General features: G+C 44.7%; 1 protein-coding gene across 1 annotated transcript; it reads left to right on the forward strand.

Annotated features, from left to right (window-relative positions):
- The first annotated feature begins 10327 nt into the window (after window positions 1–10327).
- On the forward strand, window positions 10328–21628 carry nup42 (nucleoporin 42). The gene is made up of 7 exons (XM_060915500.1): window positions 10328–10498; window positions 11991–12219; window positions 12349–12437; window positions 12510–12586; window positions 18179–18265; window positions 18442–18580; window positions 21021–21628. The coding sequence occupies exons 1-7, from the start codon at window positions 10393–10395 to the stop codon at window positions 21443–21445; spliced, it is 1152 nt and encodes a 383-aa protein (XP_060771483.1). The 5' UTR covers window positions 10328–10392; the 3' UTR covers window positions 21446–21628.
- Window positions 21629–25421: the final 3793 nt, after the last annotated feature.

Genomic DNA, 25421 nt, shown 5'->3' on the forward strand with positions numbered 1-25421 from the left:
CCTGCCCAGAAAAACACAAATCGGAACATGTCCCGCCCCCGTCTGACCGCAAAGCCGCTCTCTATTGGCGGAAGCTATGTGTCCATCACATAGCTCCACACATCCTGGCGTTCTGATTGGCCGATGTGCTGTGAACTGACCGTCTGCCTATGTGACGTCAGCTGGCTCTGTCCACAGCTGCTGCTTTCTCATTGGTTCATTCTGTTTGTGTTTACTTTAAACAGCACTGAAAACGCTCGCGCGTCTTTTTATATATATATATATATTCCAAACTTTTGACTGATATATATATATATATATATATATATATATATATATATATATATCAGTCAAAAGTTTGGAAACACCTTCAAATTCGATGTTTTTAATTTTTTTTTCCTACATTGTAGAACAATACTGAACTCATCAAAACTATGAAATAACACATGGAATTATATGGTAAACAAAAAAAGTGTTAAAAAAAAAACATGTTTCATCTTTTAGATTCCTCAAAGTCGTCACTATTTACCTTGATAACAGCTTTGCACACTATTGGCATTATCTGAACCAGCTTCATGAGGGAGTCACCTGGAATGCTTCTCACTTAACAGGTGTGTCTTGTCAAAAATGGAATTTCTTGCCTTCTTAATGCATTTGACACCATCAACCAGTAAAGAGTAAATAATAAAAATACAGTAAATAGCCCTGTTCGACAACTGTAGTAATCCATATTATGTCAAGAGCCACTCAACTAAGTAAAGAGAAATAATAGTCATTGTTTTAAGACACGAAGTGTCTTTTAGTTAATTAAAATAAAGAAAAAACATCGAATTTGAAGGTGTTTACAAACTTTTGACTGGTACTAAAAGAGAAAATGTGAGCTTATTTAAGTTATGAGCCATTCCACCGAATCAGTGCCATTTCCATCCCTAGAAAATTATATGTATAAATGCACATAAAAATGTACTTTAAAATACATTTCCTTATTATGCAGAATGTCCTGCACATTGATCTGATTTCAAATTTAAGATATATAATTGTAAGGATTAATAAAAACTACCTAAAACACTGAAAAATAGCATGTGTTACCTGTCCCCGCACTCTAACTTTATACTTGACTATGAAATATTATGATTAAAATCCTTCAGAAACAGTATTTCTTTTGCACTGTTGTGTGACTCCATATCCTATCCATGGTTTGAATATTTTTTTTTTCATAAGAAATCCACAATATCTTAGTTAAAATACACATTTTTGTTGTGTCCCTGGGTTTTCAGTCAATCCTGTTACCCAAACATATTACCCCATCTGACAAATTTGGAACATTCCATAAATCGCATGCTCAATAGGAAGTTACATCAGTTGTGTCTTCTGAAGGCCATGGGTTAGTTCTCTCACTTACTTTTCTGTATATTTGATGATTTTTTAAATTTGACTGATAAGGTCAATGTCAACATACTGTCCTGTTACTTAAATTATTTCTTAGATGATATTTGTTTATTTTAAAAATACAGATTTTTGGTAAATCACTAGAATGTGCTAAGTGTGGTCATGCTATTAGCGATGATGTCATGTGGCTTAATTCCATGTATTAGGTAATCCTAGGCTAAAAACTCAGTCCTGTTACTTTCAGTCCTGTTACTCAAAAACAGCAAAAATGCAGCCATCTTTGACTTCCAAACATTGTAAAAAAAAAATAATAATAACGTAGCCTGAGGTTGACCAATACACATTTTGAATAGTTAAATGTGTGTGTTATTATAATCAGTGTTGAAAATATATAACAAATTAAGTTTAATCTGGAAGTGGTACAACAAGCAAATGGCACCCATTCGGTGGAATGTCCCTTATATGTTTTGTTTTTATGAAACAACGTCATAATGTTATCGTTTCACAAATGAGATTGTCCAGCATGCATTTAGTGTCCAGGTTTAAAGAAACATTGTCAGAATTCATCCCTAATTAATCCCACTTTCTGTAAATAACTCACCTGCAGAGAAAAATAATTCACAGAGTTGTCAGATATTTGAATATTCCCAAAATCCCTGGTGGGAAACACCACAAAACATCACATCTAAACACAAAAAGAAGAGAAAATATCAGAGAAATAGGACAGTACTGCATCCCTTCTCCTCCCAGTTTAACCCATCTGTAGTGTTTATAAACAAATAATGCATTAATTCTATTATAGATATATTTTACTGTAGATATATAGATATATTTCTCCTACTCAGTGTATTTAAAGTGTCGAGACATGGATGTGTTTCCACAGCAATAGTGTAAAGTTATATTTTAATTCATTTATTCTTTCTCTCTCAAAAACAAACAAACAAAAAACAATCATGTACAACATGTTACACGTAAAAACAGACCAGTCTAACATCCCTCCATTATCTGTAGCTGCTTATCCTGTACACGGTTGCTGGAGCTTATCCCAGCTGACTATGGGTGAGAGGTGGGGTTCACCCTCTCTGTCTTCAGAAACTGACTTCATGTTAAAACTGTATAGTCATGCTGTCTGTTGTTGCCCAAATGAGGATGGGTTCCCTTTTGAGTCTGCTTCCTCTTGAGGTTTCTTCCTCATGTCGTCTGAGGGAGTTTTTCCTTGCCACTGTCGCCACAGGCTTGCTCATTGGGGATAGATTAGGGATAAAATTAGCTCATGTTTTAAGTCGTTCAAATTCTGTAAAGCTGCTTTGCGGCAATGTTTATTGTTAAAAGCGCTATACAAATAAACTTGACTTGACCCTGGACAAGTCACCAGATCATCGCAGGGCTGATACACCTACGGTCAATTTAGAGTCACCAGTTAACCTAACCTGCATGTCTTTGGCAGTGCCGTATTAAGCCAATGCAGTGCCCCTGGGCACTATACCTCAAGTGCCCCCCCCCCCCCCCCCCCCCCCGCACGCACGCGTTCAGTAACCTCCTGCACACACTCACAAACCTTGCCCTTTGCTGTCAAAAATAGTAGCATATACATAAACAATAGTACACATAAACAAGGTCATTCTTCCTCATTGAAAATTTATTAAGTAGGCTACATCAGCCCATCAAATTCACTGAAAACAACCAACGATATGCATGTAGGCATATTGAAATGTCTTCAAAGCAAAAAAACCAGAGCCTCCAGGATGTTGCGATTTGCAAATTCAACCAATCCCCGCAAACTCAGGGCGGTGTTGCAATTATATAAAATCACCGCAACTTTCCCGCAAATTTGACCAATCGTTGGCGTCGTCTTGAGGTGACGTCGACAAACTACCTTCCACCTTAAGGCCAATTTATGCTGACAACCCAGTCCTCGCAGACGGTGTCGCAGATAGCGTCTGCGTAGCCCCCCCACCTTCGCAGACGCTCTGCGCGCACCTCCCAAAAATTGTGACCACCGCAGAAGCCTCGCAGACAGCGTCGCAGACAAGAGGGCTCTGATTGGTCCACTCTACATCCGCTATACACGCACTTCCGCTTCCCTACTTTCCCGGTTTGTTTTGTTTTCACGACCGGCATTTTTAAAAACACGAGCGAAGATGGAGCAGCATGAAGAGCGGTTGATCAAGGAAGTGAGGAAGTACGTACATCTATACGACTCCGGTTCTAGTCATTATAAAAATTTAAAAAAAGTTCTAGTCATTATAAGTAACCGGAGGATAAACACTCCACTAACCACACCCACCAACTACTCCTAGCGACTTCGCACCCCCTTGCGTTGTGCCGGTGAATAACATCGCGCACGCCTAAACTCCCCGCTCAACAATAAATTACAACTGTCTGCGAAAAGCTATCTGTGAAAGCCTTGTCGCAAGAGCATGCAGAGGCCTTTACTTCCATGTATACGTTCAAGAGAAGCAGCCAGCATGCGCGCAGTGTTGCCAGATTGGGCGGTTTCAAGTGCATTTTGGCGGGTTTTGAACATATTTTGGACTGGAAAACGTCAGCAGTATCTGGCAACATTGCATGATGTGCGAGTCAGTGTTTATGTAGGCTTAAATTCTGTTACTGAAAGTGTGTTATGTTTACAGTGAAGGACTGTTGTAATGTATTGTTCTGCCACTGGGGGCACTAGCAGTCTAAGAAGGTAATACATATGGGGTTGATCTGACTTGTTCTTCAGTTGTACAAGGGTACTACACACAGTAAAGTCGTGAACTGTGCATCCGTCGTATTCACTGACTTTCAGTATCTTACATGGTGTCAGAAGTGGGATCATGGGTACCCCACCATTTGAGCACCCAAGGATTGACTGGGATGCAGCTGATTTATATCAAGAATTCGACAGGTTTAGAAGCCACGTTGCCTTCGTTTTTGATGGACCCCTATCCGAGCTAAGCGGGAAGCAGAAGGCTGGCTGGCTAGGTATGTGGATCGGGGAGCAAGGCAGAGAAATTTATAAAACACTGACCTGGGCTGCTGGGGATAAGGAGGATCCTGAAAAAGTGCTGGATAAGTTTGAAGCCTACGTCAGACCGAGGAAGAATAAGAGGATAGCTCGTCACCGCTTCAAGCAGAGGAAACAAGGTACTAGTGAGGGTTTTGACAATTTTGTGAAAGACTTAAGGATACTTTTGATGGACTGTGAATATGCAGAACCAGATGACATGCTTATCGATGCCATTATCGCGAGTGTCTGTGAGAAAAAAGTGCAGGAATGATTGCTAGACAAAGGGGAGGAGCTGACGCTGGCAAAGGCCATAGAGATTGCACAACAATATGAAATGTCCCAGAAACAAATGAAAATAGTCTGCGATGAATCCTCATGCTCGCAAGTGTCTACCGTATCGGAAAACACGCTGCCCAGAGCTACCAGCCAAAGTCGGAAAACTCGTCATCCCTCAGAACGTTGGAAGTTTGCTCAGCAGAAGCCGCTAGCTTTCTGTCCTAGCTGCGGCAAGCACCCTGAACACAAGTGGAATGATGGAAAGTGTCCAGCCAAAGGCTCCACATGTTCTTACTGCCACAAAGCTAACCACTGGATGGCGGTGTGCTGCAAACGTGCTGTTCACACACTGGATGTGGAAGTGCCCGAGGCAGAAGAAGAGATTCTGAACATTAGCCTGACTGACACTGTACACCCCGTTGACTCATTAGCAGCTGATAAATGGTCAGTACATGTGAACATTCTGTCCCAGGAAGTTCAATTTAGAATAGATACTGGTGCCAAATGCAATACTTTGACTCTGAACAGTTACCAGCAGCTCATGCATGCAGGTGAATTGAAGCGCTCTAACAAGCTGCTGCGCTCTTACTCGAACCACAAGCTCAAGCCAGTGGCTGCAGTTGATCTACCAGTCCACTACAAAGAGCACACTGCGAAGGCTGAATTTGAGATAGTGGATATCGCCCAAGAGAGTGTACTTAGTGGGTCCACAGCTGAAGCTTTAGGCTTGATAGCGAGACTGGACTCCCTGTAGACCGCCTCTGAGACACGAGCATGCGAGGTCAGCCTTTCAGAGACTATTCCACAAGGCCTATGTGACTTCCCTGAACTAGTTCGCACAACAGGGACCTTACCTGGCAAGCACACAATAAAAATAGAGCCCAACGCCAAAGGTGTTGTCCATCCAGTGCGCAGGCAGCCAGCTGTGCTTAAAGAAAAGATCGTGCAGAAACTCCATGAGATGGAGGAAGATGGATACATTGCAAGAGTGGAGCAGGCCACTGAATGGGTGAGTTCAATGGTGGCAGTCTGCAGGGGAGACAAGATACGAATCTGCATAGATCCCAGCGATTTAAATAAAGTAATCAAAAGAGAGCACTACCCGATGCAAACTGTCGAGGAGGTTGTAGCCTCAATGCCTGGTGCACAGATCTTCTCTGTCCTCGATGCCAAATTGGGATTCCTCCAAATTGAATTGGACGAAGAGTCCTCAGTGCTCACAACCTTTAACACGCCTATTGGCAGATTCAGGTGGCTAAGGCTACCATTTGGCATCAAATGCGCCCTGGAAATATATCAGCGCATCATGGATGGCATGCTTGAAGGCATAACGGGAGCCATAGCCATCATGGATGACATATTGATCGTGGCACCCAATGTAGAAATGCACGATGAAATCCTGCGCAAAGTGATTGAGCGAGCAACCAGCTACAACTTGAAGCTGAATTTCAATAAGTGTCACATTCGGCAAAGCCAGGTGCCGTACGTGGGCCACTTACTGACTGCAGATGGCCTGAAACCAGACCCGGCCAAAGCTGAAGCTGTCAGGGGTATGGCAGCACCCACTGACAAGGAGGGGATCCGCCGATTCCTAGGATTTGTCACATATTTGTCCAAATTCATACCGAACCTGAGTGAAGAAGATGCACCTCTGCGACAACTTCTGAAAAGTAATGTGGAGTTCACATGGCAACCAGCTCAGGCAAAAGCCTTTGCCAGGCTCAAAGACCTCTGTTCAAATCCTCCGGTGCTGAAGTACTTCGATCCGGCAGAGCCTGTGGACATTTTCTGCGACACCAGCAGCAGTGGATTGGGCACTGTACTTTTGCAAGACAATCATCCGGTCGCCTTCTCATCCAGGTCTATGACTGATGCCGAAACACGCTATGCACAGATAGAAAAAGAGATGCTGTCTATCATCCATGCGTGTGCCATATTTCACCATTACATCTTTGGCAAGCCAGTCACAGTGTATAATGACCACAAGCCACTGGAGGACATCTTCAAAAAGTCTCTCCTGTCTACACCCATGCACATTCAGAGGATGCGCCTCCACCTGCAATGGTATGACTTGACTGTCAGATATAGGAAGGGAAAGGATATGGAGCTGCCAGACACACTGTCAAGAGCCCAGCTACCATACAACACTCCAGAGCTGAAAGAGTTGGAATGTGTGTCCATGCTGAATTACGTAGCTGTGAGTGAAGAGAGGTATGCTGAGCTTAAGGATCGCACAAAGAAAGAACTGAGCTCCCTGCAACATGCAATACAGCACGGATGGCCAGAGCATAGGAGAGACGCACCAGCCGCTGTCCAGCCATACTGGGACTCAAGAAGTCAACTTACGGTATGTGATGGAGTGGTATACAAGGGGCTGCGTATAGTCGTCCCACCAACTATGAGGCAATACATGTTAAAGCTCATACACCAGTCTCACTTAGGAATAGTGAAGAACAAGCAGAGAGCGCGTGAAGTACTTTACTGGCCAGGCATGAATGCTCAGATAGAGGAGGTGGTGAGAAATTGTGGCACATGTGCAGAATTCCAAAACAAGCTACCCAAATTGCCATTAAAACCGACAGAAACTCCTGAGCTTCCTTTCAAGCAGGTGGCATCAGACATTTTTGAGTTTGAAGGCAAACACTACCATACATCATCCTAGTGGACTATTTTTCAAAGTTCATTGAAGTGGATGAGCTCAAAGACCAGTGTAGCCGTACCACCATTGAAGTGCTGAAATCTCAGTTTAGCAGACATGGCATTCCCACTGTCATTCAAACAGATAACGGCCCGCAGTACGCATGTGAGGAGTTCAGAGATTTCTGTGAAAGTTATGGCATAATGCATCAGTCATCATCCCCTCACACTCCCCACTCTAATGGAGAGGCAGAGAGAGCAGTGGAAACAGTGAAAAGACTTTGGAACAAGGCTCCAGATAAACACCTGGCCCTGCTCAATTACAGGACGACCCCCCTGGAGTCAGTGGAACTGTCTCCAGCACAGCTACTGATGGGTAGGAGACCCAGGAACCAACTCCCCGCTGCCCAACAGCTGTTGATTCCAAAGGCATACAACTCCTCTGAAGTCAGACACCTGCTCAACCGCTCCAAAGCCCTCCAGAAGCATTACTATGATAAAAACAGAACAACACCACATTGCTCGACACTGGTACCAGGAGAAGAGGTGAGGATGCAACCGTACCCAGGCAACAAAAAGTGGTCTCTGGCAGTCGTCATCCGAGAGCACAATGCCCCCAGGTCCTATGTCGTGGACCATGGTGGAAAGGAGTTCCGCCACAACATCCAGCATCTACGAAAGAGCACAGCCATGGCCAACCAGTCTCGACACTTCATACCGGACGACCCATGGATGGAACCAGCCGCCGATCCAGGTCCAGCTGTCCCACCAGGTCCAGCCATCCATCCAAGCACAGTCCAGCCAGGTGCGGCTGTCAGCAGAGCAGGTACAGCAGAGACACTTCCTTCACTGGGTGAGACTTTAGGCCCACCTACAGAGAAACGTTTGAACTCTGGCCAAGCATCGAACCCCGTGCCCTATATCACTAAACAGGGCAGAGTAGTAAAGCCTCCTAAAAGAATTGATCTGTAGGCTACTTATTATTATTGTAGTCTAATGAGTTCATACAGTAACTAGTTCTGATATGCATTGCCAAAGTCAGATGTCATTTTAGTTATTGAGACAAATTATATTGTGCTAAGCAGTTCTTTGTTACTTTGTCCTAATCGTTACTTGTTAGGCAGCCTAATGTTAAATTGTTAATTAATGTTAAGCTGATTATGCTCAAAGGTGATTTCATTACTGAACCCTTTAAAACAATGTAATGTGTTCTTTATAGACTGAAGAAAGGGAGATGTAATGTATTGTTCTGCCACTGGGGGGCACTAGCAGTCTCATCTCATCTCTAGCCGCTTTATCCTTCTACAGGGTCGCAGGCAAGCTGGAGCCTATCCCAGCTGACTACGGGTGAGAGGCGGGGTACACCCTGGACAAGTCGCCAGGTCATCACAGGGCTGACACATTAGACACAGACAACCATTCACACTCACATTCACACCTACGGTCAATTTAGAGTCACCAGTTAACCTAACCTGCATGTCTTTGGACTGTGGGGGAAACCGGAGCACCCGGAGGAAACCCACACGGACACGGGGAGAACATGCAAACTCCACACAGAAAGGCCCTCGCCGGCCCCGGGGCTCGAACCCAGGACCTTCTTGCTGTGAGGCGACAGTGCTAACCACTACACCACCATGCCGGCCCACTAGCAGTCTAAGAAGGTAATACATATGGGGTTGATCTGACTTGTTCTTCAGTTGTACAAGGGTACTACACACAATAAAGTCGTGAACTGTGCATCCGTCGTATTCACTGACTTTCAGTATCTTACAACTGTGTGCACTTTATTATTATTTTTTTACTTAATACAAGAAATTAATGGATGCCAACATTTTTGCCAGAATGGTATTTTATTTTCCATTGTTTATGCAGCTTCAGCATCATACTGTGAGATTCTGTTCAAATTGTTTTTTTCTTCTATGAAACCTGAGCCATTTATTTTATTAGTTTATAATTATTGTTTAATTTAGTCTTCAGGAGAGACTGCCTGCACACAGTACTAGTACGGTATTAATAGTTTTTTTTTTCTTACATGAAAGCTGAGGCATTTATATTATATTTTAAGGTAACTTCATGTTGTGCTGTGAGGTTCTATGCACTTTAACTTTTGAACCAACAGGTGCATTTGGATAAGTAAAGCCTATTTTTCTGCATTTTTGTAGTCCTGGTAATCTTTTATATTGGTAAAGTTGTTTATAGGACCATTTCTCAGTGTCTTTGTTTTTTTTAATCAATAGTTTTTCAGTAATAACTTAATATTTAACATATCACTCAATTTTAATCACAAAAAGAGAAAATTGCAACAATTTCTCGCAACATCCACTTCCTCCCGCAATGTAATCGCAACAAAAACCTAAAAAACACCGCAACTTTCATCGCAATTTTTTTGGAACCCCCCCCCCATCAGAGATTTTAGCCTGCAACAATCACAAAAAAGGCCCGCGGAATCCTGGGGGGACTGATTAAAGAAGGAAGTATGACCACGATTATTTAAAGTTTGGATTTTCATGAACTGGATCTGAAGATGCTCCACTGCCACAGTGCTTTGTCTACCAAGAGGTGCGAGCTAACGATGCTATGAGATGTTTAAAATGTGTAAAACAAGATGTTTTAAAAAGCACAGATGTTTAAAATGTGAAAAATAAAAAAATAAAAATGTGTACAACAACCATTTTTTTTTAAAAATACGAATGGAACATTAAGTATAGCAACAACAAAAATTGTAAGGGGGGCGCTGTTGTTTATTTGCTCTCCAAGGGGGGGCTGACTCTCCCACACTTTGAAAACCCCTGGAGTAAAAGATTTGATATAAAGAAGCAATTATGAAAGTAACCAAAGATGAAGAAGTGAAAATATAGACCTTTATTTATAGAGGATGTGTCTTTTTTGTTGTGTTTTATGTTACGGAAAGATTCATGATTTTTATTTATATATTAGTAAATTAAGAGTTAATTTGTTTTAGGAAACATTTCTGTTCACACCACTCACCAGTAGGTGGCGGTAATGAACCAATTTGGTGTTTGTTAACTGCTGGAAAACTGTAGAAGAAGAAAAAGCCGAAGCGGAAGGAGCAACTTGTTTGTTATCGTGAGCGCTGCTGCTGTTGTTGTCGTGTGGAGATGACGGTGTGTAGTTACTTTCTGGAAGGGAGATGTCGGTATGGAGATAAATGCTGGAATGAGCACCCGAGAGGAGGGAGAAACCACCCGAACCGCGGCGGGGGAGGTTAGTGAGTTCACTCACACCAGGATACTTTAACATTTACTTAAAACTAATATTTTAATTTATTAAATTGATTACTGCAAAATGAACCTCTCCTTCAAAATGTTCCAGTAAAGAGTTCATTACTCGCAGTGGTTCAGTACAGTGCACATTACTGACACCCTGTGGCCAGATGGATGAAGTGCTGGAGTTCCTGCTCATTTAACTTTCAGTTCAAAGATAAAATACGAAGAGTGACAAAACAGGCAAATAATAGCAGTGAAAGAAATAACTATCAGCAATATAAGTCTATAAAGAATATAATAGCCATGGCCTGAAGATTAGAGAAGCAGCCTTGGGCCCAAAGGGTCACTGGTTCTGTTCCCGAGACCGACAGGGAAAATGTGAAGGGAGGTGAGTGAATGAACAGAACTTTTCCCTTTCCTCTGTATCGGGGCTGAAGTGCCCTTGAACAGGGCACTGAGCCCCCAACTGCTCCCCGGGCGCTGTAGCATAGCTGCTCACTGCTCTGGGTATGTGTGTGTTAGCCGTTGTGTATGATGAAGTTCAGGGGCAGTGATGTGACGTGTTTATGGCAGTAGTGGGTCAGTACAGTATGGGGGTGGGGTCAGTATGGGGGATCACCGTGGGGTGGGGCTGCTCAATGGATGAGAAACACCGGAGAAGGAACTTGATCAATGAAAACGACCCTCTCATTCACTGGGGAGAACTCCGATGTTAGCGTGCCAAACTGGGGGGGCTACCAATAGCCCAGCGCTGATCACCCTTGGCAACTCCAGCATAGAAGAGAGTCCGACCCCTCTCCAGGAAATTGGTTCCAGAGCCCAAGCTATGTGTTGAGGTGAGCCCAACTATATCTAGTCAGTACTACTCAACCTCACGCACAAGCTCAGGCTCCTTTCCCACCAGAGAGGTGACATTCCATGTCCCAAAAGCCAGTTTTGTCAGCCGGGGATCAGTACACCAGAGCCTCTGCCTTTGGCTGCCACCCGATCCACAGTGCACCGGACCCTTACGGCACCTCCTGCGGGTGGTGGGTCCACAGGAGAGTGGTTCTGTGTTGCGCATTCAGGCTGGGCCCAGCCGGGCCCCACAGATATAGGCCCAGCCACCAGGTGTTCGCCGACGAGCTCCTCCCCCAGACCTGGCTCCAGGGTGGGGCCCCGGTATCCCTGGTCTGGGTGAGGGTACTCAAATACCTGTTTTTCCTTTCATAAGGGTCCTTTTGAACCGCTCTTCGTCTGACCTCTTATCTACGACCTGTTTGCCTTGGGAGACCCTACCAGGGGCAATTGCCCTGACAACATAGCTCCTAGAATCCCTGAGGCACTCAAACCCCTCCACCACGTTAAGGTGGCGATTCAAGGAGGGGGGTGGATGATGTATTTGTAAAGTACTTTACTCTGTATTTTGAAAAAGTTAACAGGTCGGTGACGCGCGCGCGCGCACACACACCATGTTGAGCTAATGTTCATGGTATGTTCCTGTTTCACAGGCTCAGTGAACCGGGTGTGGGTGAACCCATCTCACCGCTCAGGGGGAGGCATGGTCCAGCCCTCATCTTTCTCCCATGGAGGAGGGGATTGGGGCAGAGGGAGCAGCGGATCAGGGAGAGATGACCAGAACTTCAGCTTTAACACACAGAACCGGTTCTCCACCCTGAGCAACACGCAGAGTGGATATGGGAGAACCGGAGGAGGAGGAGACGATACTGATAAACAGCTGTGAGTGATGGAAGATCAGCACAGTGTTAATCCCTGTCTAAATATCTGACTTAACTTCATTTCTAAAAGATGTTCTTTTGGCTGAAAAAGGTATGTTGATATGGTGTGAACTTCCTGTTTAATTGTCAGAGAGGTGATTCAGAAGGACATGGAGATGTGGCAGAGCTCGGGACAATGGCTCTTCTCCTGCTATTCCATCCTCAAAGCCTCCATCACGGGTGGGTCACGGGTCAGTGGGATAAACCATCAGGTACTGAGAGTGGGGGTGTAACTGTACTCTGTGTATGTAGGGTTTGTCGAGCTATCTCCAGAGGAACTGAGAATGGAGTACTACACCAGCAGAGCCACTGGAGACCTACAGTCTTATGTAAGCTCACCCTGAAGCACGTTCTCCCTCCTGCGGAGGATTTTTGTAGCTCTACAGCACACCAGTACTAAGAACTCACTGAGGTTATAAAGTGTGAAAACCTGAACAAGTAATGTCACTGATGTATCTGATGAGGAGGTTTTTTTTTTTTTTGGTGCCATGTCAGCACTCCGTATTCAGACGGAGTTAAATGTATAGGGGGGGGGGGGGGGGGAGTTGGGGTGATTTCCTGTTTTACAGGAGCTCCTCTCTGTATTTCCTGTCTGAATCAGCCATGTGAGTTTCTCTCCGTTCTCCTCTAGGAAAATGAAAGGCTGAATTACCTGCCATTTTGATCATTTTATTCAGGATATACCTGTCCATGCCGAGGTCACCTCATAAAGGAAACATCTGACTGCTGCTGTGTGCCGTATGTGGCTGCTTTAGAAGAGTCACTCAGCCATGTGCTTGGTCTGGGCTAAGTGGCCTCCTCGGCTCCTGAACAGTGATGCTAATGTGGAAGTGCTAAAATCTGCAGTTCCTCGAATGGCCACTTGAGGCAGCCTCCAAAAGCAAGTCAGTTCCGACAGAGCCCCATGTTAAAATGTCCAACTTTACAGCAAAAACAAACACATTTACATCCTGCTACAGAAACTGGTTTCGCTCTCTATACCTAGTTTACCTCTTCATGACAACTGTACAGGGAGTGAATTTTTATAGAATTCAACAGTTTAAATTATATTGAGCCATATATTTATGCATAATTAGGGGCGGGGCTGATTTGAGTGACAGCTGCGTTTGGGCCCTGGAAGCCGCTAGCTGGCATTACCTCAGAACTCACCTCAGAACTCAAACCAGATTCACTCTAGTGATGGATTTATGTAAATCAGGCTCATACTGACAATTTGACCGCTTGAGCAACTAAAAAAATTACATTTTGGAGTTCGAAATAGAAATAATGTCCATTCAGCATGAAGATCCGCATAGCAACAGTCAATCATTCACCAAGAGACACGTCTCTGAACTAAATCACGGGTTTGGTTGATTTGTTTCAGATCAGATACACTGTGCTATGTGACCATCATAGACTGACCATCTAACAGTAGCTGCTATCGACTTCAGCCAATCCGAGCAAACTATATCGCTAGCAAGCTAGCTATTAACCAAGCTAATGCTAGTTATCCCAGATATCAGGGGGAATATAATCGCTAATGTTGTTTTTATTAACAGTTATTAAGATTGAAAAGATGACACTCCTTGATTATGTTTATCAGACAGTTATACACCTGGTGTTTTTATTATTTTTTTTATTACTTTTTTTTTTTGTGAGCCAGCTGTTGAGGTTATGATCTGTACCTTATGGAGCCACTTCTTTTAGTTTCGCCAGTAGCTTGTTGGCTAGCTTGCATCGCTAGCTTGTTAACTTTGAGGTTAGTAGGCATGTTCCAGTCATACTATTCCAGTGGACAGGCTTCACTATCACCGCCCCTTTCTCCATTTATGGACTAGCTGGGAGTTAGGCGGAGTCAGGCGCTGCTGAGATGGCGATGGCCGTAGCCTCCTTATTTGAGCTTCAAACCCACTCTTCAGAAATCCTGAGTGATCCAGGTATGGTGAAGTTGTGGATAGCTGTGATATTTTCCTCAAAAAAGACCGTGAAGTCCTCTGTAGTAATGGGGGACTGAGGTTGCACACTGAGGTGGAGAGTTGAGAAGAAAAATCAAAACAGTGGGGAGGCTGGCAAAGAATTCGGGGGTGGCGGGCAGTGACCGAGGAGGAGGGAGAGAGGGAGCAGAGGTTATGACGGACTGTAACAGTGGGGGTAGGAGGGGGGATGATGGGTAGAAATGAAGAGGGAGGGAGAATGAAATGAAATGGTGGTCAGACAGATGGAGAGGGGTAACTGGGATCTGAAGCAGAGTGGTTTCTGAGGAAGACCAGGTTGAGAAGCTTTATGGATTGGAGGAGAGTGCAGCATGGAGGTGTCAAAGGAGTGGAGTAGAGGAAAGACAGCAGCAGAGTGAGAGGCTTCTAGTACCCCTTTTCCACCAAATCAGTTCCAGAGCTGGTTCACCACTCGTTCAACTTGCGAGCCAGCTGAGAACCAGTTTGCTTTTCCATGGCTCAGGGTGCTAAGGGGAGCCGCGTCAGTTACGTCGCTGTATACGTCAGTTACATCGCTGCATTTGCATAAACCTTGGCGCGAACATCAAAGTAACAACAACACGGAGAAGCAGCAGCAACAACAACAATAATGGATGACTTCGAGTTTGTACAGCTGCTGCTTCTCGTCGCTTAAAAATGGCGACCTTCCGCGGTCTTGCTATTGTTGTCGGTCTTAACAACTCCGTGCCGCCCCCCCCGCTGACGTAAGTGGTTCTTTCCTCTGGCCCAGCAGAGAGTTGGTGCTAGCCTGGAACCGGTTTTTCTGGCCCCAGAGCCAGTTCTTTGTCAGTGGAAACAGAAAACCCGGTTCCAAACTAAGCACTGGCCCCGAACCAGCCCTGGAACTGATTTGGTGGAAAAAGGACTTAGGTGGAGGTTGAAGTCTCTCAGGAACATCAGTGGGGTGCCATATTCTGGGAAGGAGCGTAGTGGGATGTCCAGTTCATCTAAGGCTACGTTTACATTAGACCGTATCTGTCTCGTTTTCTTCGTGGATGCACTGTCCGTTTACATTAAACCGCCTGGAAACGCCGAGAAACGGGAATCCGCCAGCGTCCACGTATTCAATCCAGATCGTGTCAGCTCCGGTGCTGTGTAAACATTCAGAATACGCGGATACGCTGTGCTGAGCTCTAGCTGGCGTCTCATTGGACAACGTCACTGTGACATCCACCTTCTTGATTCGCTAGCGTTGGTCATGTGACGCGACTGCTGAAAAACGGCGCGGACTTCCGCCTTGTATCACCTTTCATTAAAGAGTATAAAAGTATGAAAATACTGCAAATACTGATGCAAATACTGCCCATTGTGTAGTTATGATTGTCTTTAGGCTTGCCATCCTTCCACTTGCAAGTAGTAAGTGATGTGCGCTGGGATCACACACACAGCGGCTCAGTCCTGAATCACTGCTTGTGCACTTCACTCGCGCGCTGTGTGAGCTGCGCAGGGCCGGAGTGCGCACCCTCCAGAGGGCACTCGCTGTTCAGGGCGGAGTGATTTGGAGCGCAGGATGCCTGCGGAGCCGAGCGTATCCGTGTATTGGTGTTGCTGTGTGCACGCAAATCATGTATTGGTGTTGCTGTGTGCACACTAATCGTTTTAATAACGTTAATCTGATGATCCGCTGATACGGTCTAATGTAAACATGGGCAAAGAAACATCCTGCAGAGCCAGGAGGACAATAAACAACAATGACAAAAAGGTTAACAGAAGAAGAGACTGAAACCGAGTGAAATTCAGAGGAGGAGGTGGAAGAGGTGAGAACTTCCATGGCTGAGAGAAGAAGGATGCAGGGGTTGTCCAGTGAAATCCAGGTTTCTGTCAGTGCAAGGGTGTGGAGGGGCAGAAGGGGGCTGTGGGCAGAGATGAAGTGTGGCAGTCCAGCAGTGATCCAGAAGGTGTGGGTGGAGGTAGCTGAAGGGTAGATGAGATTGGAAAGGCATCATCCTTGCGGGGGGCCATGGCAACGAAAGCACCTTTTGTGGGTGAAACCACAAACAGGAATGGTGTCGAGACACATAATGAACAGTTAAAGTGCATATTCTGGACTTATTATTATTTTTTATTTATTTATTTATTTTTTATATGAAAGTATGTCCCTTTACACACTCATCCAGAAGGGTAATTTTGCACAAGGCCATCTGTCTACAGCAGAAAAAAATTAAATAACAAAATACGTCTGGAAAAATCCCAAGGGAGTCTGGAGCCAGATTTGTGACGTCACCTGCGGAAGCGCCAGCAGGCTGCGAGAGCTTGCACGGTTTCAGTGCACAGCCTGTGTAGACCAAGCGCTCCCATTTCTCTCTCATTGTCCGGTCTTTTGGGAAATGATGAGTACTAATCCCATCATGATTGGTGTTGCTACACCCTCCTACGATACATCTGTTAACCATTTTAATAATTACGTGATAACGTTGAAATTTGCAGAAAACCACCAGGTCGTTTTCTCATAAACAAACCAGCGCTGACATAGGATTCAGAGGGAGGTGTCCCACAGATGACGTCACGAAAATCAATGTTTCCTGGGAAATCCAAATGCCAAGATTTTTCAGAGGCGGACCAATTCGCCTCAAATGGCTTGATTTCAACTGAATTTTTCTGGTATTGCGCAAGGTAAAAAAAATTGCAGAAAATGCAAAATGTGACGGATATTTGACAAGTTTAATATTAAATAGGAGAATTACATTGATCTTGCTCCTGAATTTACTGTACCCGTGATATGCACTTTAAGGGAGATGTAGGAGAGGGGGAAAAGATTTTGGGAAGAAGTGCTCGAAACCACACTAAGGCTACATCCACACAACGGCAACGAGATTTTTTTTTTTTTAGCGGGTAAAAAAAATATCGCGTCCACATGGGCAATGGATCAGTAAAATATCAGGTACATATGGCAACGCAGCGCTTGCTGAAAACGATGCAATACACATGCCACACCTCTACGTGCGCTGTAAGATGGTCCCATCGGAGACACCAGAACAACAGAAGTAGGACGCATGCGCATAAACCCCTTCTTCTACCCGGCGTGAATGAGTGAGTGCTGCTTGTTCTAGTCATGTGGTTGTGACGTCATCGTAAACAAATCCGTTCTGCTCATCCAGATGACTTCACAATGGCGCCGTTGCCAGATTTTTCCACTCTGGAAACCGTTCTCAAAAAATATCGTTTTGGGGCACCCAAAACGCCGGTGCCGTGTGGACGCCAGGCCGAAACGATAAAAAATTTTATCGGATTCATCTGAATCCATTGCTGTGTGGACAGGGCCTAAAAGTCCTGCTAATTAGCAAATGAAAAACAGCTGATTGCTCACACAGTTGAAACTAATGGGCGAATCCCATCTAGTAGCGAAGCAGATGTAAACACAAGGAGTAGCACGTACCTAACAAGCAGCAGAAAAACAGTATTCCAAAAACAATTGGCAAACCACAGAAGCCTTTATTTGTCACACGTACACTCAAACACAGACTGAAACACACAGTGAAATTTAACCTCTGCATTTAACCCATCTAAAGCAGTGAACACACACAAGTGAGCAGTGAGCACACACACGTACCCAGAGCAGTGGGCAGCTATGTTACAGTGCCCAGAGAGCAGATAAGGTTAGATGCCTTACTCAGCCCACCCTCAGGCTGCCCCATGTTAACCTAACCGCATGTCTTTGGACTGTGGGGGAAACCAGAGCACCTGGAGGAAACCCACGGGGAGAACATGCAAACTCCACGCAGAAAGGCCCTTGTCGGCCACTGCGCTCAAACCCAGAACCTTCTTGCTGTGAGATGACCGCACTAACCACTACACCACCGTGCCGCCCGAAAACTTGGAAAACTTAGCCTGCTCTTGAAGTAATCTGTGGCTCCAGTAGCCAGCAACGAATGCACTCAGATGGACTTTGATGGTTGCTGGGTCTTTTGATTTATTATTAATATGTTTTATGTAATGTGTTTAATGTAGGTTAATTCAGTCCAGCAGCTGGCCAATCAGTGGAGATCCAGAGTTCAGGAACTGAGAAGCATGAGCGCGAACACACGGACCGCCATGGTGAGAAAGTGAATAACACACTGACACACACTCCCAGCCTGTCCCTTTAGATTTCCATTGTGATTTCATATTGTTGCTCCTACTTTAAACTGTCGAGAACACACAGGTTTTAAGATGTGTGGATAGACCTGTGTTTACAGTTCAGGTGTCAGTGTTTACTGTTTTGGTTTCTACAGATAGCAGAGTTGAACAACCCCAGAGTTGCACAGGCATCCTCAGGTGGAGGGATTTTCAGTTCTTCAGCATCGACAGGGTTTGGATCTTCAGCAGCGTCGACAGGGTTTGGATCTTCAACATCTGGGTTCCGAGTTGGAGGTAGGCTGTGTGAGCTGTAAACTCGAATGCCACTGAACCCAATCGGAACACAGTTTGTTCCTTAAAGCCACTGTAACACCACTGTAATATACTGCCACTGTACTCCATGAGAACACAGTTCCCTCTGTAGAAAGTGACTGCAGGATGTCGGAGGTTGTTTATGTAAGGTTCTGGTTGCACAACAGCTCGTGATGGGTTTGTAAATACTTGGTGGTTTAAAATTAGTCATGTCTCCACCAGTCGTGTGATGCACAGCGGATGTTCCCTGAGCTTTGCGAGTTGTTTTTTGGTGTGTCTTCACCTCGTGAGTGGCCAAAAATGCCATAAAAAAATTTCAGTGTATGCATTGAAATTTGGTGCCAATGTTTTTGTTGGCAAACTAAGCAGCAAATACTTGCAAATAGGTTTGGGAATGTGTCCTAAAGCTCGAGGAACCTTCGCCAAGCCTCTTGAGATGCATTTGTCTCACATCCAAATCCACAATTCTCACGGGGCCTTGAGACATCGCCTAACCTTCGCCGAGACTTGAAAAGTATATTTGCATTTGGGGATCCTTTGCCGAGGTTCGTAATTGGTTGGGCAAAGGGTTCTCAAATATTTGGCAAATGTTTGGTGACAGTTGCCACCTCGGAAAAATGCCATGTCTCCTCAAAAAAAAAAAAAAGGGCCATAGCTGTGTGACCACAGCTTTTAGCTCGGCTGTACGAAGTACACCTCGCCACCAAACCGCCTTGTTTTCATCGATAACGATAACCCATCACAAAGCGTCAGAAGCTGTTATGTAACCATAACCTAACTGATGCATTGTTGAAGTATTGAGGGTAATTTTTAGATCTGAATGAATTAACATTGTTACCTCTGCCAAGGAGGTTGTTTTCAGTAGCGTTGGTTTGTTTGTTTTTTTGTTAGCAACATTAGGGAAATAGTTATGAACGGATTGCTCTGAAATTTTTTCCAGAGGTGTGACTGGGCACAAGTAACAATCCATTAAATTTTGGCGCTGATCCGGATCACCTTCTGGATCCTGGATTTTTTTTAAAGGATTCTTTATCATTGCGAGATGAGCTGCTTGGCGGAGGTCTGTGCTCTCCGAGTGCCTTTTTTTTTTTTTTTTAAATGCTCCCATTCCAGCATAACTGGAAGAGCGTAGGCTCCCCCTAGTGGTGGAGTGTATGAATGATGTGCTGACTCATTTCCAGGGCAGGTTATCTCCATTTCAGTTCTGAATATTATTATTACCTCTGCCAAGGAGGTTATGCTTTCGGTAGCATTGGTTTGTTTGTTTGTTTGTCTGTTAGCAACATTACGGAAAAAGTTATGAACGGATTGCTCTGAAATTTTTTCCAGAGGTGTGACTGGGCACAATTAACAATCCATTAAATTTTGGCGCTGATCCGGATCACCTTCTGGATCCCGGATTTTTTTTAAAGGATTCTTTATCATTGCGAGATGAGCTGCTTGGCGGAGGTCTGTGCTCTCCGAGTGCCTTTTTTTTTTTTTTAAACGCTCCCATTCCAGCATAACTGGAAGAGCGTAGGCTCCCCCTAGTGGTGGAGTGTATGAATGATGTGCTGAATCATTTCCAGGGCAGGTTATCTCCATTTCAATTCTCATCTCATCTCATTATCTCTAGCCGCTTTATCCTGTTCTACAGGGTCGCAGGCAAGCTGGAGCCTATCCCAGCTGACTACGGGCGAAAGGCGGGGCACACCCTGGACAAGTCGCCAGGTCATCTCAGGGCTCCATTTCAATTCTGAATATTATTATTACCTCCGCCAAGGAGGTTATGTTTTTGGTAGCGTTGGTTTGTTTGTTGGTTTGTCTGTTAGCAACATTACGGAAAAAGTTATGAACGGATTGCTCTGAAATTTTTTCCAGGAGGTGTGACTGGGCACAAGTAACAATCCATTAAATTTTGGCAGTGATCCGGATCACCTTCTGAATCCAGGATTTTTTTTTAAAGGATTCTTTAGCATTGCGTGAGAAGCCCATTTTTGGAATTTTTGCATACAACTCCATAACAAATGACCAGAGTGTTTGGTAAAAAAAAAAAATACACAAAAGGATCTCCATGAGTTCTATAAAGTATCAAAGTTTGATCCAGACAAAATTTTGGATACTATGATCCAGAACACACAAAAATGAGGGGGTCGTTAGAATTTTTAACGGTGTAAGGTAACAAATGAAGATACAGACATGCAGCCAACACCAGACTGTAGCCAAGACTCTGCTGAATCAGTAGTATGTCAACGGATTTGATGTATCTTCAATAGCTACTGCGCTAGATCCAGGAGAAAACCGCCATTATGGAAATATCATTTTCTTGTGAATAACTTGGGTGTAGGTCTCTATGTGGTGAGATGAGCTGCTTGGCGGAGGTCTGCGCTCTCTGAGTGCTTTTCTAGTTATTCATGTTTTTCTTTTGTTTCCTCTTTCCTAGGATTTAGCTCGAATGTTCAGAGTAGTGCTGCTGGGTTCAGCTTCTCTGCATCCAATCCCGGGTTTGGATCATCCGGGGCTCAGCCAGCTTCATCTGGGTTTGGCTCGTCGGCTCCCTCTGCCTCTACCTTCTCCTTCGCCGCGCCTGTAGGAGCGACGGCGAGTAAAAGCTCTGCCACAGGGTTCAGCTTCTCGTCTGCGGCGGCAGGAGGCTTCAGCAGCTCATCCACTGCTCCTGCTGGGGGGGGATTTGGTGGTGGAGCGAGTGTGACTGGGAGTACAGAGGACAGGAAAAGTGGAGGAGACAGCTTATACACTGCTCAGAGTGAACTCTCAGAAGACGAGCTCCGAGAGTTCACTGCGAAACGATTCACACTGGGACGGATTCCACTCAGACCGCCACCTGCTGAACTGCTCACTGTCTGACCTCTGACCCTGAAACGAGGAGGCGTTTTACTGATGATGAAGGTTCTGTTCTGTGAACCCTGAAGGTGGCTGATGTGTAGATTGGGGAAGTGTTCAATCCTAATCTCACTTACACTCAGATGAATTATGGACTTTTAGACTAGTTTTATAATAAATATATTAAACATTTAATGTGTATGTGAACTGAGTCAACTTGTTTTTTTACTTTATCTTTCTCTCTGTTCTCTTCGGTCTTTTCCCACTGAAACACACTGATTAGGAAAAATTGAATTCCGATTGCCAGCTGATGTCATTTTTTTCCTTATAACAGCTGACCAATCAGCAGTTTCTCTCATGTCATGCTCTTTAGGTAGCAGTTGAGCTCGGATTTGACTGGTCAGGTGTTTTATTAGCATTGAACATCATGGCAAGGGTTCAATCATTGCATAATAAGTGTGTTTTAATTATTCCTTTTAATGAGCTTTTTAGAAAAATGTGGTTTTGGCTCAAGTTCATTAACAATGACCAAGTCTACACTGATCACTGCGGAACTGCAGGAAGTTTTTTTTTGTCCTTCCAACCTGCCCAATAACAGCCAGTAACTTTTATAGATACACCACAATCCTGCCCAGTTTAAACGAACCTGACAGCAGGTTAGCGATTGAGCTGGAGTTTAATGAACGCTTTCTTTTTCATCCATGACTTGGAGGATTTCTCTCTACTGCCTTCACCCACATCTGGACTGTAGCCGAGATGAGACGCTGTGGTTTAGTTAGGGGGTACGTGATCGAGTCAAGGTCGAGTGAGCAGGATCGTCACTGGGAGACATCTGCATGGGAGATAAAGTGATGTTACTGAATTTTACAGATGGAGACGGTGTATAATGACAGAAATCTCCGTCACTCTGAGGTAGAAACATTCTGATACTGAACAGTGCCAAGTTGTTAAACATAAACCCACCAGCTCCACCCTCTTCCACAGGAAATCACTCCAACTGTTTACTCTCAGCTGAAAAAGGGACGAGCCAAGAAGTGCAGATGAGTTGGTCATGTGGAGAAAGACACGCCCCCAGCAGGCAAGAGAGCATTTTACTGGACAAGCACAAAACTAGTACAGGATGAGTCATCAAATTAGTTTAATCATATTGAACAAGAATAAAATCTCATCTCATTATCTCTAGCCGCTTTATCCTTCTACAGGGTCGCAGGCAAGCTGGAGCCTATCCCAGCTGACTACGGGCGAAAGGCGGGGTACACCCTGGACAAGTCGCCAGGTCATCACAGGGCTGACACATAGACACAGACAACCATTCACACCTACAGTCAATTTAGAGTCACCAGTTAACCTAACCTGCATGTCTTTGGACTGTGGGGGAAACCGGAGCACCCGGAGGAAACCCACGGGGAGAACATGCAAACTCCACACAGAAAGGCCCTCGCCGGCCCCGGGGCTCGAACCCAGGACCTTCTTGCTGTGAGGCGACAGCGCTAACCACTACACCACCGTGCCGCCCACAAGAATAAAATCTAAAACTTTAATGTAAAACCCTACAGCTGTCCATGACACTAAAAGCATGGGCGTCGCCACCATTGAATGTGAAGGGGACGTGTCCCCCTCACATTTCATAATTCTTCGTTTGGACCCCCCACATTTAACATAATATATGAGTTCACCCGGCACGGTGGTGTAGTGGTTAGCGCTGTCGCCTCACAGCAAGAAGGTCCTGGGTTCGAACCCCGGGTCCGGCGAGGGCCTTTCTGTGTGGAGTTTGCATGTTCTCCCCGTGTCCGCGTGGGTTTCCTCCGGGTGCTCCGGTTTCCCCCACAGTCCAAAGACATGCAGGTTAGGTTAACTGGTGACTCTAAATTGACCGTAGGTGTGAATGTGAGTGTGAATGGTTGTCTGTGTCTATGTGTCAGCCCTGTGATGACCTGGCGACTTGTCCAGGGTGTACCCCGCCTTTCGCCCGTAGTCAGCTGGGATAGGCTCCAGCTTGCCTGCGACCCTGTAGAAGGATAAAGCGGCTAGAGATAATGTGATGTGATGTGATGTGATGAGTTCACCCAGCGCCGTTTCTATTGCTTCGTGAAAGAATCCATTCCACTTGATCGATAAGAGAAAACACAGACCACTGAAAATCCACTCCGGGTTTTCCGGGCGCTCCCTACAACAGCTCACCGCGCGAGCACAGAAATGTTGTGCAGCTGCTGGAAAGTGGAGGAGGTGACGTCATCCCCATTGCAACCTCACAGTGCCTAGCTTTTGCTAAAACCTTATTCTATGTGCCCTCAAAATTAACCCTAGGCCACGTTAAATTAATGTTCAACTAAACAATGAAATGGGGTATTCTTGGTTGATGATGAATTGTTTGCAGTATGCTCCCCCCCCAGACACAATGGACATAAGGACATTCTTTACAAAGAAGCGGAAAGTCAGTCAAAATTTCCCCACAGGACAGTTTGGGGTTTTTTTTGTCCCAATGGAAATGTTAGTGCAGTTAGCTGGCTAGTCAATGTTAGGAGATGTATCAGCTCGCTTAACCTTAGCTATCATTTAATTCAAACCCAGTAGGCCTGCCTTACTGTAATGCCAAGAATGAAGTCAAGTCTGCTCTGATGATATTTATTGATTCCCTGTTTGATTTGAAGAACTTGTTTTGTCTGGTCTTTGGCAGTTTTCTGGAAAGTAAGATGGGAAATCAGTGTATGGGGAAAGAATAGTAGAAAGGAAAGTAATGGAGAGAGATGGATGTTATTCCAGGTGGATTGTGAAGGAAAGGGGGATAAAAGTTATGAAGTGGTAGAAATTGTGGTGGCACCAATGTAAGAAGGAGTTCTATCTATAAATCTATTTGTTATACTAATCTGTAAATGCTACTGTAGTACCACCATTGCATGTAGGTTGACAAAACTGCACTTGTTCATTGTGTGAAGTTCTCTTTTATGTGTCGTTGCTTGACCTAGTGTGATTGTGTGTTATGAAGACTGCATGATGCCATGCCATTTTTGTTATGAGTATCACTAAATCGGAAAAAAAGTAAAATGCACCCACTAAAGTCACTGTTGGTGGTGAACAAAATTGCACCTGTCCATTGTGTGAAGTTATTTTTTATGTGTCACCGTTGCTGGACACAGGGTGATTGTGTGTTATGAAGTTTGCATGATGCCATGTCATGCCTGGTCATTGTGTGAAATTATGAATATTCTTATTTTTAAACATACAGTTGAATGTCACTATTGCTTGGCCCAGTGGCATGTTGTGTTACATCTAAAACTAAATAAAAAACGCAAAATAAAAAGTAAAACGCACCCATAAAGTCATTGTTGGTGATAAATTGTGTCACATTCATCTCTTTATCTTGGGCAGAGCAGTGGGTTTAAAAACAGGCTGATGAATATATGGACTCGTTGAATGAGGACTTATTGTTGAGTCTCTAAAATAGTCATTGAATTCAGTGACTTTTGTCGGTAAAATTAGGTGTTTAACAACCTGTTAAAAATCCACCAGAATGCAGGAAATGGCCTCTAATTAATTAAAAATTTTCTGGGGGAGGACCCCCCGCCAGTGTGTCCCCCCACATTAAAAATGCTTCTGACGCCCCTGACTAAAAGAAAGATCCCAATAACTCAGAAACACCAGCTTTAATTTCAGGGCCGGTTTGAGACGCAATGTTTCTCTCAGGGAAATTCGGCGCTGCTCCTTTAAGAGTTCTGAGCCTCTCCGCCAATCACAGCGCTCACTCACACTCGCGAGGAGGACAAGCTTCGATGTGATTGGTTAAAATGTTGCTGTGAGGGAAGGAAAGGGGAAGCTGTGGTGTGAGGCGGCTGTTCACAAACCAAACCCGCTGCGCTTTCTCTGAGTGAGTGAAGGAGAGAGAGCGAGCGAGAGAGAGAGAGAGAGAGTGAGTGAAGGTGGAGAGTGAGGGAAGGAGAGAGAGTGAGGGAAGGTGGAGAGTGAGGGAAGGAGAGTGAGTGAAGGAGAGTGAGTGAAGGTG

The sequence above is a fragment of the Neoarius graeffei genome, chromosome 2 (assembly GCF_027579695.1).
Source record: "Neoarius graeffei isolate fNeoGra1 chromosome 2, fNeoGra1.pri, whole genome shotgun sequence".
Taxonomy (NCBI): Eukaryota; Metazoa; Chordata; class Actinopteri; order Siluriformes; family Ariidae; genus Neoarius; species Neoarius graeffei.

What these genes read in the sequence shown, in the direction of transcription:
- nup42 (XM_060915500.1), top strand. Translation starts at nt 10,393, where the DNA reads ATGACGGTGTGTAGTTACTTTCTGGAAGGGAGATGTCGGTATGGAGAT. An exon ending in CGAACACACGGACCGCCATG is followed by an intron (nt 18,266 to 18,441) that starts GTGAGAAAGTGA and finishes TGGTTTCTACAG; the next exon opens with ATAGCAGAGTTGAACAACCC. An exon ending in ATCTGGGTTCCGAGTTGGAG is followed by an intron (nt 18,581 to 21,020) that starts GTAGGCTGTGTG and finishes CCTCTTTCCTAG; the next exon opens with GATTTAGCTCGAATGTTCAG.